Here is a 16,854-nt window from a genome sequence, read left to right on the forward strand (position 1 = left end):
ACATTACATACTATATATATGCTTTGTTAAAATTTAAAAATATAGAAGAATTTGAGAATATAAAAATTAACAAACTAGTGATTGAAAAACAACTTTTATAATAAAATTCATAGAAATCCTGCTTTTTTAAAAGCAATATTCTGGTGAATTTTCCTTTAGATGTCAGCAGCAAAGAACTGACTAAAAATTTTCTAACATACCTGTGCAATTTTGCAAATCAGTGTATTATAATTTGAGACGGAAGGAAAACAGAGCACTTAGCCCCAAGTCATCCAGAGTCATGGTGTCAGGATGACAGATGACCCGTCTTTTGCTTCCCATACATTCTCTTAACTTGGCTGTTAAAGAGCAAATCCACCTCTTCTGAGAGTGTGAAACGTTACAATATTCAAAAGAATGTCCACAAAAGGAGGGTGAGGATTATGACCAGCCAGCCTTCCAGAAATACCCCACTCTGGCAGGGCCCTCTCTGGGTGCAGAAGGTTGAGATTGCTGATAAAGTATATTGTTATCAGATAGGGTGATTCTAGGAAAAGAAAAGCTGTTCCCAGATTGAGATTCTTTTACATGGTGGCGGAGGTGGGGGGTCTAGGGGTGCGGCAGGAGATCCAGGGGTTTTGTTTTGTTGTGTTGCATTGTGTTGTATTTTGAGGTAACATTAGTTTGTAGCAATCTATAGGTTCCAAGGTCATATTTTCTCACCTCCTCTACCACCACCTGCCCATTCACCCACCAGCCGCCCCTTCTGTCTCACCTCACTCCCCCCCCCCGGTAACTGCCATTCTGCTGTCACTCTAAAGGCTTGTTTTTTGATTTTCTTTACATGAGACATATGCGTGAAATCAGCTGGTATTTGTCTTTCTTCTTTCGACTTATTTCACTTACCGTAATCCTCTCAAGGTCAACTCATGTTGCAAATAAGAGTTCACCTTTTTATGCCTACATAGTGTTCTGTTTGGTGCATATGCCACCTCCTCTTTATCCGTTCCTCCATCCCGGGGCACTTCTTGGGTGTGTGGTGAATTGTGCTGTAGTGAACATAGAGCTGCATATATCTTTTTGAGTTAGTGCTTGCCTATTCGTTGGGTAAATACCTAGAACGTGATGGCTGGATCCAATGATAATTCTATTTAAAATTCTTTTTAGGAATGTCTATAGCGACTGTAACGATTCACAGTCCCACCAAACAATACACAAGCATTTCTTTTCTTCACATTATATAGTCACTTTTTGATGAAGTATCAAGTTGAGATTCTTTTTAGCCACCAGTGAGGTAGGTAGGGTGACTTTTCTAGAATACACAGATGGTTTCTCAAGCTTAAGAATCTTTATTTCAAAAACTTGATATTTCATTTTCTTCTTGGCAGCAATTTCTCTCCATGTTCCCTGTAACTATTATGTCCCTATTGTGATTCATTGGAAAAGCTGGCAATGTGCGTAGACACGCTGCTGGATGGTGTGTCAGGAAGACGACAGTGGGGACCGGTTGGTCTATAACCCAGCTATGAAATCTCCGAGTTAGACTAACTGAATACCTTTTTATTACTGATTGATTAAGCCATCTTGTCTTAGACCTCCTCTTCCATTGACTTGCTGGCAGTAGAAATGAGGTCCAACTAGCTAATGGGGTCCCCTGGGTGATGATCCCATAATTAGCCTAGGTATGCCCTTCACTTATATTAGGGGCTATTTCATGCTGCTCTTCGTACCATTTGGAAATAACTATCACACATTATCATTCCTTAGCTCATGTCATTCCAGAGAGACCAAAAAGATCTCACCTGCTAAGAATTTATTATTTCAAGCGTTTATACCCAAAGCAAAACCACAGTTCTTACACTTGAACGCTCACCAAAGCAAATCCATTGGCGTGAATTGGGCAGTAGAATCAATTATTTAATAGTAAATGGCATTTCACAGCGCTCTGCTTGCTAACCCCCATAAAATGCAAACCATTTGGCGATACCTAGAGATTCTTCTGTCTGGTTATAAAAGACAACGTGAAAAAAAATCTGAGTTTTCTGGCTGATGCGTCCATGCACGCCACCAGGCTCATGGCAGCCTTTCTGTCTTGAGACTCGGGCTGCTTGGAGCTTTGTATTTGTGGAGCTGACTCTGTGATCTTTTATAAGCTTTATTCAGATTTACAGAGCAAATAAATGAGCTTCAGCCTTTACACACTTGTGTAGGTAGATATGGGTCTCCAGCTTCTCATTTGGGTGCTTTATTGTCCCTCATTCAAGCTTAGCAATTTCAGAATGAGCTTCTGAACCATTTCTTTAAAATGAACTTAATTCTGCGCCCTCGGCAAACCCACGACTCCCACTGACATCGGTGCTGATAGTGTGGGAGAGTATTCCCGGAAGGTCCTCAGAGAAGGGAAGACAGGCAGTGTAAGTAGTACCTGCGCCACAAATTCAAACCAGTGTGCAGAAAGCACGGGTAATGTCGGCAAACTCAACGACAGCCATTCCGATTTAGAAATGATGTGCGTGTTCCCATTGTCACCGAATCCTGTCTACACAGCCTGACTTGTGCTGTGTTCCTGTGTGTGTGTGTGTGTGTGTGTGTGTGTGTGTGTGTTACTGTAATAGCTTGTGATGCTAGAAAAATTGTGGAGGCACCTTCACAGAAAGAAACTGAGACAAAACCTTCCATCGATGGGTATGGAACCCTAAATAAATACTCAAACATTAAAACCACATTTCACTGTTATCTGCCCCAAAACTGCTTTTAAAAACTAAGCAGCTGCTTTTATGAACATGTGCCTGAAAGTGGTATTCAGCTCTCCTCCCTGCTCCTCTTTCTTCTTGTTTTCTTCCCAGAAGAAAACACTTGGGACATTATGAATGATTTTTAGGTTTTTAGGAGATTTTATCGGCAGGCCATTTAAAATCATGGGGAAATGCTATAGCCAATTTCCATGTTTGCTGTTTTATGTAATTGTTTAATAATTTTGCTTTAAATTTTTAACCAGAATGTGTAGTCCCGGGGTTAATGAGCACCAAGTGTACAGGCAATGGAAGAGGGACTGGTGTACATTTTAAACGTTAACATGAACGCCACTGAAGCAATCCATTTATTAATACTTGGTTTAATTCAATTCTCTTCCACAGTCTAGTTTCAAGAAATAATTCGTTCTGTCCAGGTTGCAAAGCAGAGAGGGAAGTGAGGAAGTGGTATGTCATTCAGATGGTTCAAAAAATCCCAGGAAAAAAATAAAAACAGATGAGTCACATTTTCTCATTTTGGCTGTTTCCTCATGAAGTATTGATAATTGCTGGGTTACTTTAACTCTTTCAGCGTATTCTGTTTACCAAATTAATGGGATAAATTGCCCCATAATGGTTCAAGAGTGAGCACATGCAGCTTCCAAAGTGTCGAATCCCTCTTTAAACTAATTACGTAACTGTCTAAATTAGAGCGATGATGTGATAGCCTCATCTCTGTGTCCATTAGCAGCTTCCGCTGCACAGTGATTACCCAGTGATTCACCCTAAGACCGCGAGAGTACACCAGCCACTCCAAATAACTATCTGACAACACGGCAAGAAATGGGCACAGAGGCACCCCTGTAAAATGACAGAACTCAAAGGCGACAATTGAGTATTGCCCAGAGAACTCTCTGGCCTCTCTGGCTCATTCCAGTGATATTGGAATGAAAGCAGCTTCAGCAGCCCTCTCTCCTAGTCACCCCAAGGCCTCAGCACCCCAGAGATAAGTCGCTGACATGGAGTGGTTCCCCATGTCCTGCAGCCACGGATGCAGTGCCCTGCTCGTCTCTCCTGGACTGTCTGCTGGCGCTGGGGGTACCCCCTGCTTGCCTCGACCTCCCTGGGAGACAACAGCCACTCCTTCCTCACATAGTGTCCCTCCCACCCTCATCACTGCCATGTCTCACAAGTGCTTCCAGACTGACTCCCTGTGCATGGGATGCACGGTCCCCCATCCATGTTTGCACAGTCTTCGGGTAATATCAGCGCAGATGGCTGCTCCCAGGGATTTCCATTTGTGCTCGCTGAAGGACTCCCACGCAGTGCTCTTAGGGGCTGCACCAAGTTGCCTTCCCACCAGCGTTACACAAGGTCTTTTGTCTCCAATCTTTTTGAAAGGGGCCATTCTCACCAGCCTGAGGTGATCCCTCATTTTGACTTTGATTAGCATTTTCTTTGCAGTAAGAGATGACGAGGAAGTCCCTGTGTCTGTGGCCTTCTGCATGTACGTCTCGTCTGGAAACCAAGGTCCAGGTCTGGACTGACTGAAGCTCATACATGTGATATGGTATGAGGTTATATGCTCACAGTTCTATAGCTTTGTAAATAAATGCCAAATCAATAAAACTGGATTAAAAAAAGAATAAAAAATTTAGGCATAGTTAAAGAAAATAGCCCTCGACTCAACCCAGCGTTTGGTAAATCTGTTGTTCATGAAGTGAGACCCCCAAAACAAATGAGAAATGTGATGTAAAGAGACATCACTTTGTATCACTGGCTCAAAACTAGAGAATTTATCTCAAAGAAATTAAGATCGTCTCTGACAACCAGTATAAAAAGCAAAAGCTGAAAAAAAACTTGTAGTTTATTTAAAAGGAAATAATTAATTTAAGCATTTAATGACTATCAATCAAGGAAGACCTCATTCTATTTCATTCTCTAGAAAAGGAAAGAGGAAGGAACCAAGTTCCAATGAAAGCAAGTTTAATCCTTCCCTGAAACTGGAAAAAAGTTCTCAACTCTACGTGGTGGCTTTAAGCCGAGTGGGTTACAGTGATATAACAAAGCAGAGATCGAAAGAATGGTATCATCTGGGGGAGCAATTGAGTGGGTGTCAAAATGCACCCGCTTATGGGGAGCCAATTCATGCATACCCCAAAAGATATAAGGAGAACTAAATCTTGATCCTGAGACAGAAGAAATGAGTTACGCAGTGGGATTTATAATTCAGAGCTCCTAAGAAAGGTTCTACTCCACAGCTTACCTTCGTGTGCACATCTGCATATACATTTTCAATTAAACATTAGTTCACTTATGCCTTATTAATTTTTTTTAAACATTGGTTTTAACTTCAGTCTTAACGTGTACTTCATTCTCTAGCACAGAGGCTTTCCTGCAGGCATGATTACTCCCACTGGGGGCCGGTCCGGGCAGCAGCAGCGCCCAGGAATGCCCCTTTTCCTCAAGCAGCTGTGCCCCTCAAAGAAAAGGAGAGTCACTGGAGAAAGGAAAGCCCATAAGTGCCCCAGGCAAAGGCGCACTGGCAGGTCAACCACTTCATTCTCACCTCCTTGGCACCCACAAGCTGGGAGTTTTGTGACAGCCCTTTAGTCATTAAGCATGTCCTATTTATCCACTCACTCCCCGGCATCCATTCATTCACCCATGTCCTCATTCACTCAGAGGGACTGTATCACGTGGCCGGGACTGGGGTTCGATGTTGGAGAAAGCCGAGCCAACAGGCATGTCCCCTCCTTTCACTGAGCGCAGAGTCCACTGAGGGAACCGGAGAAGTGATAAGAATGAGCAGGGCCTCCCCAGTGGCACAGTGGTTGAGCGCTGGGTTGCGAAGCTGCCCGCGGCCTCTGCGGCGCCGGTTCGATCCCCGGCTGCTCCCCAGCCACCAGAGGAGGGTCCCGCATGGCGCGCAGACCTCTCCTGCCGCCCGCTGCTCCCCTCAGCAGTGTACTTCGGTCCTTCTGCCTGCTCTGCTCCCCGCTCTGGCTCTGGTGAATTCTCTCACCCTCCCGCGCTTCTGACTGTACCCAGTGCATGTATAAACAAAACAAACAAACAAACAAATAAATAAATAAATAAAACATGCCTCTATTAAAAAAAAAAAAAAAAGAATGAGCAGCAGCACAAAGATGGGTTATTAAACAGCTGTGAATGGAATTCCTAAACCTGCTGTAAGTGTACAGCGCAGGAGCCTTTAATTCAGTTAGGGATAGGGGCCAGGCACGGGGCAAGAAGAAGCTCCCAAAGAAGGACTTTTTTTAATGGAATTAATTGGATATATAACACTGTAAACTTGAGGTGTGAAGCATGATACTGGGACCCGGTCACATATTGTGAGAAGGTTGCCATCCCAGCACACGCGTCAGTCCTGCCCGCGAGTGGTTGCCCATGCTGGGCTGTGCATGAGATCCGTGTGGCTCTTGTGCTGCTCCTCCCGAGTCTGAAACATTCATCTTAGCTCCCAGCCCCACCCCTAGGAAGTCACCATTATACTCTCTGGTTTTATAAGTGAAACCAAACAGTGTTTGTCTTTGATTTATCTCACTCAGCATGTGGTTCAAGGTCCACCCATGTTGTTGCAAAGGGCAGGAGCGCCCCCTTCTCACGGCTGAGTAATATTCCACTGTGCACGCACCACGCCCTTTACCCCTCCATCCGCTGATGGGTGTTTGGCTTGTTCCCTTATTTTGGCTCTCGTGAATATCAGTGTTGGGGTGCAGCTGTCACCTCGAAATCCTGTTTCCATTTCCTCTGGGTGCATACCCAGAGGGGGAGTTGCTGCATCATGTGGCAGTGCCCTTTTCAGTTACTGAGGAAGCTCCGTGGCATTTCACAGTGGTTGGGCCAATGGACAGTCCCTCCTCCCATGTACAAGGGCCCCAAGGGAGGTCCTTAAGTTTGTCTTTGGAAGATCTGAGTAAAGATTAGCAAGAAGAGGTAGAATGTTCTAGGAGAAAGGACTTAACTCGGAAGATGGAATATGGTGGGCCTGGGGGAGAGCGCACAGAACAGATGTGCAGAATCTGGGTGGGGCGTGGGAAGATGGGACTAGGGCGGGAGCTGGCAGTTCTGGTCAAGCAGGGCTTGTCCTGCGGGGTCTAGTGAGCCTGCCCTCCTGCGGGAATGGGCTCTTGGAAAGGACTATAACAGGAGAGCAACATGGATGGAATTAATGTAGAAAAGTAGGAGACCCTTTTTACAGGGAAAGTGAGGAGACAGCAGATCCAGTGAAGAAAGGAAGACCGGTCCCGTTGGGTCCAGTAATGTTTTCTTGGCTGTATTATAGAATTGCAATTTGCTGAGACAGTAGAACTTACATGTTCTCATCCAGAGGTGTGGGGGGGGGGTGATATTTGAGGTGATGGATGTGTTCATTAACTTGGTGGGGGGAATCCTTTCTCAGTGCGTAGGTAGGTTTATCCATCATCACGTTGTGCAATTTAAATATCTTAAAGTTTTGTCAGTACACCACAGCCAAGCTGTGATGGAAAGAAGAAGGGAAAGCCTGATGGAGGCTTGGGCGCTGCAGTTACAGAGAAAGGTGTGACGTACTACTTGGTGGTTGGATGCTGGGAAAACCTAAGCTGTCTTCCTAACCGAGATGACTATGTGGTAGGGAAATGCATGGAAGAAGCAGGTCGATAGAGAAAAGACAAGAGCAGAGTTGGAAATGACCCATTTGCAGGTACCGTGGGACCTGCCAGTGCATGGTGCAAAGGGCTTCTTACAACCTCAGAGAAGCCAGGTCCAGAGATGTGCGTGTGAGCGCCAAAGACAGAATCGAAGCTGTGAGCGTGACGGAAGCACCGAGCAGGAACGTGGAGGACATAGTTGGGGAGTGGCTGGGGGGCTGTGTGGGTTCTGTTGGCCCTTGAACAACATGGGATTTCCACTTGTCAGTTTTCTTGTAAAGGGACGGTGTCAACTGACAGTATGGGTAACTAGCACTGTAAGGGTGTTTTCTCTAACTTACTTTATCTAAGATGACAATATATAATATATATAATGCACAAAATAGCTGTTTGTCCACTCATGCTATTTGCCAGGCTTCTGGTCAACAGCAGGGTATTAGCAGTTAAGGCTTGAAGGTGTCAAAAATTATATGGAGTTTTTCCATTTCTCAGAAGGGCGTGTTGGTGCCCCCAGTGACCGACTTGTTCAAGGGTCAGCTGTAGCTGAAGTTGGAGACTGGCGTTTCCTGCAGCTGAGCAAGAAAGACAGTCCCCGTGTCGCGGTCCTTGAGCACCAACTGTCTGCTACTGGACACCATAGTGCTCGCCTTCTGAAGCCTTCTGATCTGCGCCTCCCGGGGGCACAGCACCCCTCTCTATGCACTGTCTTTGCTCCCCTTTGCTCCTGGACTGCCCAGGTCCCACCCCGCATGTTCTCTCATAGCGCTGAGGAATAGACAGCAATTCAGTCTACCATTTGCTCTCAATTCTGCATCTGTATCCACTACGGCTATTGTTTTTCCTTCCAGCTCTTTCCTATTCATCTCAGATTTCCCAGGCTCTGACATTTCATTACTTCTGGGGGGCCGCTTTCTTGCTGTTCTCTGTCCACAGTCTTTTCCGAGAGACAGCAGAGGTTGCCAGGAGAAGGCAGGGGACTTGGAAACTGAGCGCCTGAGTCCTAATTTGCTCACTTAATCCTCGCCCTGTGGCCTTGGGAAGTCTGAGGTTCTAAAACCAATCGCGTAAAAATGTTACGCCCTCAACCTATGAAAGGAAAGTCTCCCCTTCCTACATTTTAAAAAATATCTGTGATCCTGCCATTCCTGCCCAACTTTCCTTAGGTCCCTATCCAGGCTTATTCCAAAAGAAACCAAATTTAGCAAGTCACCCATTTTCCTTTGCTAAAATAGTTAAGGACATGGCATTGTGGGCAAACCTGATAGCTTACACCTTACACTGATGAGTAGAACAATTTATAATAAGAAATAAAATTTCTCTTTCCAAATAGACTTCCTACCTAGTTTTTTTTTTTTGTTTTTTGTTTTTTGTTTTTGCTCATTCCAAGTTACCTTAAGTCTCCCAAATCCCGTCTTGCCCTCCCCCATTATGCAGCCATTTCCTGGGTGTGGGTCTGTGTGTAGCCCCCCCAAACAAAGAAAGCACAAAGGAGAAGAGTGGGTTTGTCCTCTGAGCTCTCCCAGCCCGTGGGATGAATCCAGGAGGGCGAGGGTATGCCCAATTCTGTCCTACAGCGTCTTTGAAGGAAAAGCTTTTCTGGACATCCACCGCCTCACAATTCTACATTGCAAGACCTGGTAACGAAACAAAAAAGATGTGTCCCAGGCTTGTCAACCTCCCTCGGCCAATAAGCAATTTTTTTTTAGGAGAGAATGGCGTCGATATGATCCTTCTCTAATGACTAACCCAGAATCTTTCCACCCCAATGGGAACTCATACTGGGATGTGCTGATGTGGATGCCTTTTTCTCAAGGCCTGTGAATTTCAGAGTCAACATGTCACTTTGTCATGTCTCCCTGATGTGGAAATGACTGTGTAAGGAGAGAGGCCTGGGTCACTTTTCTTGAATTTGATCCCTGGAAAATATGGCATGTCTGTGACCATCTGTCACCAGGCTCGGTGTTCAAAGAAAGAGCTGGACCAGAGGTGAGGGAGGAGAGAGCCGCCCCTGTCTGCGCGCCTCTGAACTCTGGCGTCTGGGGTGTTTGAAAAAAGAGAATAGATCAAAGTAAATATGATCACTGGTGTAATTTGCAATATAAATATCTTAAGTAAAAGACAAAATTAAAAACTCTTCCCCACTGGAAAGGGAAAGCAAGGGGCTTGACTCCAGGCAGGACTTTCTGGTTTTCTGGAGCAAAGCTGGTCAGAATGTTTCTCATCAGCAAGAGACAGTGAAATGCAGCAGCAGCAAAGACAGGTAAATAGATAGATCTTAACTTCCCTTCCCTCAAAGTAGTCCTCCCGTTTCTCATGACATCTCTCAGCACTCGACAAAATCCTTATAAAAGGATATTCTTTTTGTCTTATATTGCATTTTCCCTGTCATTTTGGTCATCGGTCAGTATTCACCCACCGAGGACAGATGATCCTATGATTATTGAGTTGATCGATTACTTTACCTTGGTGATGGAAGCATTTTGCATTTTCTATCCAGAAACTCATTTTTGTATTTCTTACTGACAACACTGCTCCTGAATCTAAAGAAATTATAATTTGTCATTGAGAGAATAGTTCAAACATATAAACCACAGATTTGTTCTCAGAGAACTAAAGGGTAAATCCTTTGGATCTTGGGGTTTCCGATCAGGCTACCGGCATTAGGATTCCAAGTCCGTCCCCCCTTGGAAGCTGACATCGGGTTCTGTTCTGCCTTTCCTCTTTGTCCATGTGGCCTTTGTCAGGAATGAGGATCAGGGAATGATTTGTGCATACGGTTTTGCTATGATCGGGCTAGTAATTTTGTTCCACTTCACCGCAGTGACAGCTAAGAGCTTGTTACAAATTAGCATTTTGAAAAAGGCATTCCCATCGCAGATGGCAAAATTATGGGGATTTTTGTTTTTGTTTGTTTTCGTTAGCTGTTGAGCCCTGGAAGGAAATTTGGACCTAGGGAGCTATGATAGCTGAAAGAAACGATTCTCCCTCTGTGGAATGGGTGGGGGGCAGGGACAGGTAAGTCTTTCTGGAGAGTCTGCAGGTCTGAGAACAAACACACTCGTGCCAGTGCCCCCAGAGTAGGCTGAGATGACAGCAATGATGATGGTTACAGGTCACTGTTATCATTCTGGGTTGGCCTTGGGAAGTTGCAGAAGGGCCAATCATAGCTGAAATTGAACATTTATCCATCCAGAGCCCTCAGTGGCCAAATGTCCCTAAACCAGCATCTGTTGCTTTGGTGCCTCCTCAGAACAGACTGAGATTTGACTGGAGAAACCAGTCAAGAATCAAACATACATTTAACTGGCTCTCCTTTGCCCTTAGAGAGGTAGAGAGAATAAACGTTTACAGAGAGGCCTTGCCACTGTTCTGTAAGTAAAAATGTTAAGTTTCTCCCATGTTTAAGACAGACCAGTTCAGCCTCAAACTGAATTAAAGCCAACGGGGGTCAGGACGGGGATCAAGAACACCTCTCTCCTCCAACAACCCCACCTCTCCCAGTTTATAAGTGCTGTTCTCGGGTTTACTTGTCTACTCTGATTTAATGTATTTTTCTGAAAAGCAGAAGAAAATTTTAAAAACATAGCACCTGATTAAAGAAGCCGTTTTATGGGGACGCACTGAAGACCAAAGATAACACAGCTGTCGGGGCTTAAAGTTTTCGGGAACTGCAAATTGTTTCCACTTGAATAAATACCCAGTGGCATCAGTAGTCTGTTGACCTCGTGTTGGTCAATTTTTCTCTCCACTGAGGAACCACGGATGAAGCTGAAGAAGAGCAGTATTACAACCGTGGTGTTTACGAAGATTAATTTGGCATCAGTGAGGAGGTGAGGAGACCAGCAGACCTGTGTTTAAATCTAGGGCAGCTACAGAAGGGGAAAGTTAAATATCTGAGAGACATAGTGATGAGAAGTGAAGAGTTGGGGGCTTCAAGTCCAGGGAAGGGGGCAGGGAGAGGGGAGAAGAGCAAGAGAATTTCACCTGGGAATGGCCAGTCTTTTGAATCGAGAATGGCTTCAGCTCCGATTCTCCAGGGCATTTACCAATAATCCCACTGCTTAAGCAACTTTAAAAGAGATTTAAAAATATACCACAAAGGCTAAAACAGCAAGTCTAGGCAAAAATGCAATAAAAATTAAAGAGTAACAAATAGATAGACATCCATTCAGGGCATCCCATCCGGGAAGGAGCAGAAGGTCACCAAGAGCCAGGGGGAATTGTCTTTTCCAGCGAGTCCTTTGTGAAGAGGGGTCGATGGGCCGAGAAGAATGTGCTGTGTCATGGATTTGAAGCTACGAGGCGAAGACCAGATGACTGGAAGGGAGAGCATGAGGTTGATGTTCTATTCAAATGCCCTAGAGCCCATGGCATGGTGAATCCAAAACGCTATAAAAGAAAAGGACATCTCGCATCTACGTGCACACGCGGCCAGGGCCAGCTCGCCACGAGGACCAACCGCGTTAAGAAGAGCCACAGAGACTGTGCCCAGAGGTGTCTCCTTGATGGGAAGGCCTCTTCGAGGGCCCAGCATCAAAGCATTTCAGAGGCCAGGGGGCGTTTGCTAGTGGGTTGTTTCTCTGCTTGCACAGCCCACTGTTTCTGAAAGTCATCTTTGACCGCTTATTTTCTCTCACCCCCTTCTCAGTCCCCTTGGCCATTCTCTCATCTCTCATCCATTTTGTTTTCATTCTGTTGACATAGGTGCTGACCTGTGAGCACATTTTCACGGATCCACCCTGGAAACCAAAGAATAAATAATGTGAACTTGGAGCGTTTTGCTATAAAACTGTTTCTCCTTTTACAAAACTGGCTCATCCTGAAGTTAGGGCCCTTCTGCCTTTGGTATATTTCTTTATCGCATGACGGGGATAACAGGTGAGGGGTTTTTGACTATAAAACCCCCAACCCGAGATCCTGCTTCAAAACCAGGTCAGGTAATGCCTGGCTTTCCTTGCAAACCTTCAGCGGCCCCAAGTCCCCAGTGAGCGAGCCCACTGTAGGGTTCGCTGCACCCTACAGTGCCCCCTGCACAGCCTCCCCTTAACTGTCGACCTCTTCTGTCTTCTCCATGGCCTCACCTGTGTGGTTGTCCTGGCTGGAAGCCACGCCGAGTCTCAGCTGCTGATCTCAGTCCTGGGGCTATTTCACAGGCCAGCAAGGGTCCCTACCTTGCTGTGGCCCTTCTTCCCTTGTGACTCCAGTGTGGCCACACCTCTGCTCTCAGGCTTTCCATGCCCCTTTCCGCCCACATGATGCTCAGGGCCAGTAGGTAGCTCTTCGTGTGCATGACTTCTCTCCCCAACCAGCTTCTTACATCCTTTGCACCCCCCGTGCCCCATGTTGGAAGTGCACGTGAAGCTTGTTCAGAAACTGTTAGGTGACTGGGAAGGTAGACCCTCTGTGTGCCCCCATTCTGGAGTAGCTCCCCTGGCCTGCCAGGTGCAAAGTCTGCAGCTCGAGGAGGCTGGCACGGATTCAGCTGCTCCTCTGCAGGCACGGATTGGGCTCCCCAGGGCTAGATGGCAAAGCTGGACCACTCAGATCCCAGCTTAACCCTGTGTCCTTCTAACAATACTACCTGCAAAGGTTGCTTGTATTTTATCTCCCAGAGAACTACAGGCCAATAGGTTAGCATTTGGATGCCCAGCCTCCTGTGCTCCGTGGCCACACTGGGCATCCCGTGATAGGAAACGCCCACCCAGCAGGACGCAGAACTAGCACAAAGCAAGAAAGAGCAAAGGCAGAGGTGGGAGAAATGCTCTCGGCAGGAGAACAGTGACTGTGCGCCTCAGACTGAATGGCTCTAGAAAACATAAACCAGCAAAAGGGAGGGGAAAGCAGCAGATGGGAGGCAGCAGCGAGAATGAATCAGCAACGTGCTGGCAGGAGGGCGTCATCTATAGACGCTGTCATCACCATCCACTTCAGACCAGGCGCAGTGATTGCGGGAGGGTGATGGGCCTGGGGTCCTGGCCTGAAAGTTTCGGTTACGGCCAGTAATGAGGTAATGAAAATCTAATCAGGCCAGCAGGGAGCACAATAAGTCTGATCAAGTCCTCTGACCACCTCATACCTTCATTCTTCCACCTGTAAAATGGGGGGTTTGGTGGGGGGAGAATAAGACTAACCCATCCTTTATAGAGAACCATCCCAAGGGGTGTTAATTCCTTAAAACACCAAGCAGGTTCTTCCCATCAGACTATGAAAAATGTAAAGCCACACAAGAATTACGCCAACATAAGATCAAGCACCAGGCTTAAATAATTATTTTTATTGAATATTTATTATTGAGTAATTATTGAACTGTTGTGGCAGTCATTCTGTAGTCAGCTTGGCTGTGCGCACAAGCCTCTGCATGCTTGTTTCTTGGAGAGCAATCACTTCTTCAAAACAGCAATGACAGCCATAAACCGTGTTGGCTTTCTCTCATTTAGGCCTTAATCTGCTATGGGCATTTGGGTTGGTGGGAAGAGAAGGATTCTGCTTTCTGGCTTCGGCTGTACATCTTGTGAGTCCAAACAGTGATTACACTTAATGGCGCGTTTTCTTTCTCTGCGTTTCTCCACCACTCACTTCCCCTCCTGAGTGCCCGTTCCTGCCCCTGGCTCCGCAGCCTGGCAAATTGTCAGATGAAGTCAATCAAATCCTGACTGATACTGTCCCCACTGAATTAATGGGATCGGCCCATTGCTGAGCCCAGAGCAAGCATCATCTCTGTCCTTTCTTCCCGCCTGTTTCTACCAAGACATTGACCTTGCTAAATCGTTACCTTTATTACCTACGATCTCCTAATTACCAATCACATTTTTCAAAGCTGAGTTTTACACTCTAAATGCCTCCTGTCCTTTTATTCCAAAATATCATTAAATATTTTTTCCTCCTCCTTAATGCCTGGTGGAACTATCATTACACCTATTATTATGACCCTTTCTACTCTTTTCCTGCCCCTGATAACTTGTGTCTTCACTAATAGGATATTTTCTCTATAGTTCTGCTTCCGTGCTTATTTTAAGTAGGACGTGATTGAAGGCTTTTTCTACTTAGACCCTTTATTAATGAGGCCGTCATAGTGCCAATCAGAAATCCAATCTTAAGTGTATGATTGTTCCAAGGAAGCCCCTGATTTTCAACCCAGAATTTGCTTCTTTTTCCTGTCCTCCAACCACATTTTCATCTTTGAAATAAAAGTCACCAAGAAATTGTTTAGTAAAATTGTGCCTTTAATGCGTATCCATCATTATAGGACAGCCCTTTCAATTCCCAAGACTGAATTATAAGTTCCTCTTATAAGTTTTTTGAAAGTGAGTGTATACTACAGAAGCAAATACTCATTAAATATCAGGAAATATTACATCTTATTTCAGTCCACATAATAAAGCATCGTTCTGGAGATTACCATCCCTACAATGTTCATAGAGATGAGACAGATCATCACACTGCCTGCACTAATACCCCAGTTTACCATTACCAAGTATTTCAATCACTGAGAAATAGAAAATCATTAAAAGACTTTTACCTTATTAATTTGTTGAAGGGTGTCTGAAGATACTAAAAGAATATTTTTGCAATGCAAATACATACATACACTGTTTCACGAAGTTCTGTATAATATATATATTTTTTTTCTTTCGCACTGCACTGCCAAGAGGGCGTAAGTTAGTAAAATTAAAAATGGATGCAAAGGTGAATTGACTCTACTTTGTAGAAAATATGGAGGAATAGTGAGGAATTTAACATCAGCAAACACGTTCCCTTTGAAACAGCGAATGAGTTGTGCAGGAAGATTTTGGACATGTTTCAAGAACTAATATGCTGAGATGGAAAGCTATTCTGTTTACTTTTGCTCTCACCGGTGAGGTTTTTCTGTTACAGGCTTTTGATTACTTCAAAGCATGTTTGAAGTCCTCACTCTGCATAGCTCATGCACAAAGACATTCTTCCAAATGCGTGCAGCTAATATTGCTGCGTGTGATCAGGAAGAACCTGCTGTGTGCTCCCTAACACCAGCGCATGCTCTTTCTTTTAGCTATGACAGTGAAGGTCGCCTCACAAATGTCACCTTCCCCACTGGAGTGGTGACAAATCTTCATGGGGACATGGACAAGGCCATCACGGTGGACATCGAGTCATCCAGCCGAGAAGAGGACGTCAGCATCACTTCAAATCTGTCCTCAATCGATTCTTTCTACACCATGGTGCAAGGTAAAAGAGTGATTTTATACAAATAACTTAAAAACATTCCTGGCATCAAAGAGAATGTGGCAACGTCTGATGACTAAGATGAACCAGAAAGGGAAAGTGAAATGAAAACCTCTACAGAAATTGATGAAATAGTCTAATGCCTACATGCAATGTGTTTATATAGAGAGATATTTTTTAATCACATATAAAATAACACGTTAACCTAGAACTAGCCTTTTTCCACTCCCATTTGTAAAACAACCTGACTCCAGCTTTTCACACACACACCATCCGACTCTTTCTGAGTCATCTTCCAGAGTTTTCCCAAGCACATCAACTTCGCTGCCTTCTGAGTTCAGCAGTTTGAGGATTTATCCCCAATTCCAGGTACCCATTTATTTAATATCTGAGTTCTTCATTTTTCCACCCAGTCTATAGGCACGCACACCCAGGATCTCCTTGAGGGGACCTCCCGCCGTATTTCTTTTTGAAATCATCTTGGAAAAGCCTGTTTGCAGTGGTGAGGGCACAGCTCCCAGAGTAATGACTAAATTTGTGCTAAACTTCTTTGACTTTTTCTGTTACCGGTTATGCCACATAATCGGCGCTGTGAACTCAAACTAGTATTTCTTGAATTCATTTCTTCCCCAAATGGTCCTGTAGTGTTCACACAAAATCAATTTCAGTAGGAGACTACAAGCAGAGGATTTTTGATCCAGAACATAAAGTGGTTCCTTTTTCAAAAATGTCAATTTCAAGGGGAGTCTCTCCTTACATTTTGGTAGACAAGATACAGATATTAAGTCTTTTCCAAAAATCGTTGACAAAGGACTTCAGGATGGGTGGAGGAGGGGAGAGGGAATTCTTTTAAGACCTCCGGGGGTCGGGGGGACACATATATTTAGTACATTGCAAAACACTGTCAGCACATTCCACGGAGGGTGAACATTCATTTATTCAGGAAAATGAGAAAAAGAAATCTATTAAAGTGGAGGCCTTTAAAACCCCCTAAAGTTTGCTTTTAATATTCAGCCAAACCAAATTCAGCATGAAATGCCAGAAGTCACTGTCTTGTTAGTACCTAAAAGGACACCACAAAGTATTCTGTATTTCCTTACACGGGCGGCACAGCAAATGTTGCAAGAATTTCTATGGGGCCTCCCCGGTGACCTAGGGATTAATCTCAGCACTGTCACCACTGCAACCTGAGATCAATCCCCACCCAGGGAGCTGACCCACATGGTGCAGCAGACCTCTCCTATCTCCCCACTGCTCCCCTTAGCAGTGTATTTCAGCAGATCCACCTG

General features: G+C 44.9%; 1 protein-coding gene across 8 annotated transcripts in view; it reads left to right on the forward strand.

Moving 5' to 3' along the window:
• Window positions 1-16,854, forward strand: part of TENM3 (teneurin transmembrane protein 3) — a 2,290,771-nt gene that overhangs the window by 2,255,272 nt on the left and 18,645 nt on the right. For all 8 annotated transcript variants that reach the window (XM_054701057.1, XM_054701061.1, XM_054701058.1 and 5 more), the window contains one exon: window positions 15,393-15,568. In XM_054701057.1, the coding sequence (XP_054557032.1) occupies window positions 15,393-15,568 (176 nt within the window). The remainder of the gene's footprint in view (window positions 1-15,392; window positions 15,569-16,854) is intronic.

The sequence above is a fragment of the Talpa occidentalis genome, unplaced genomic scaffold, assembly GCF_014898055.3.
Source record: "Talpa occidentalis isolate TD23 unplaced genomic scaffold, MPIMG_talOcc4v2.1 talOcc4.4, whole genome shotgun sequence".
Taxonomy (NCBI): Eukaryota; Metazoa; Chordata; class Mammalia; order Eulipotyphla; family Talpidae; genus Talpa; species Talpa occidentalis.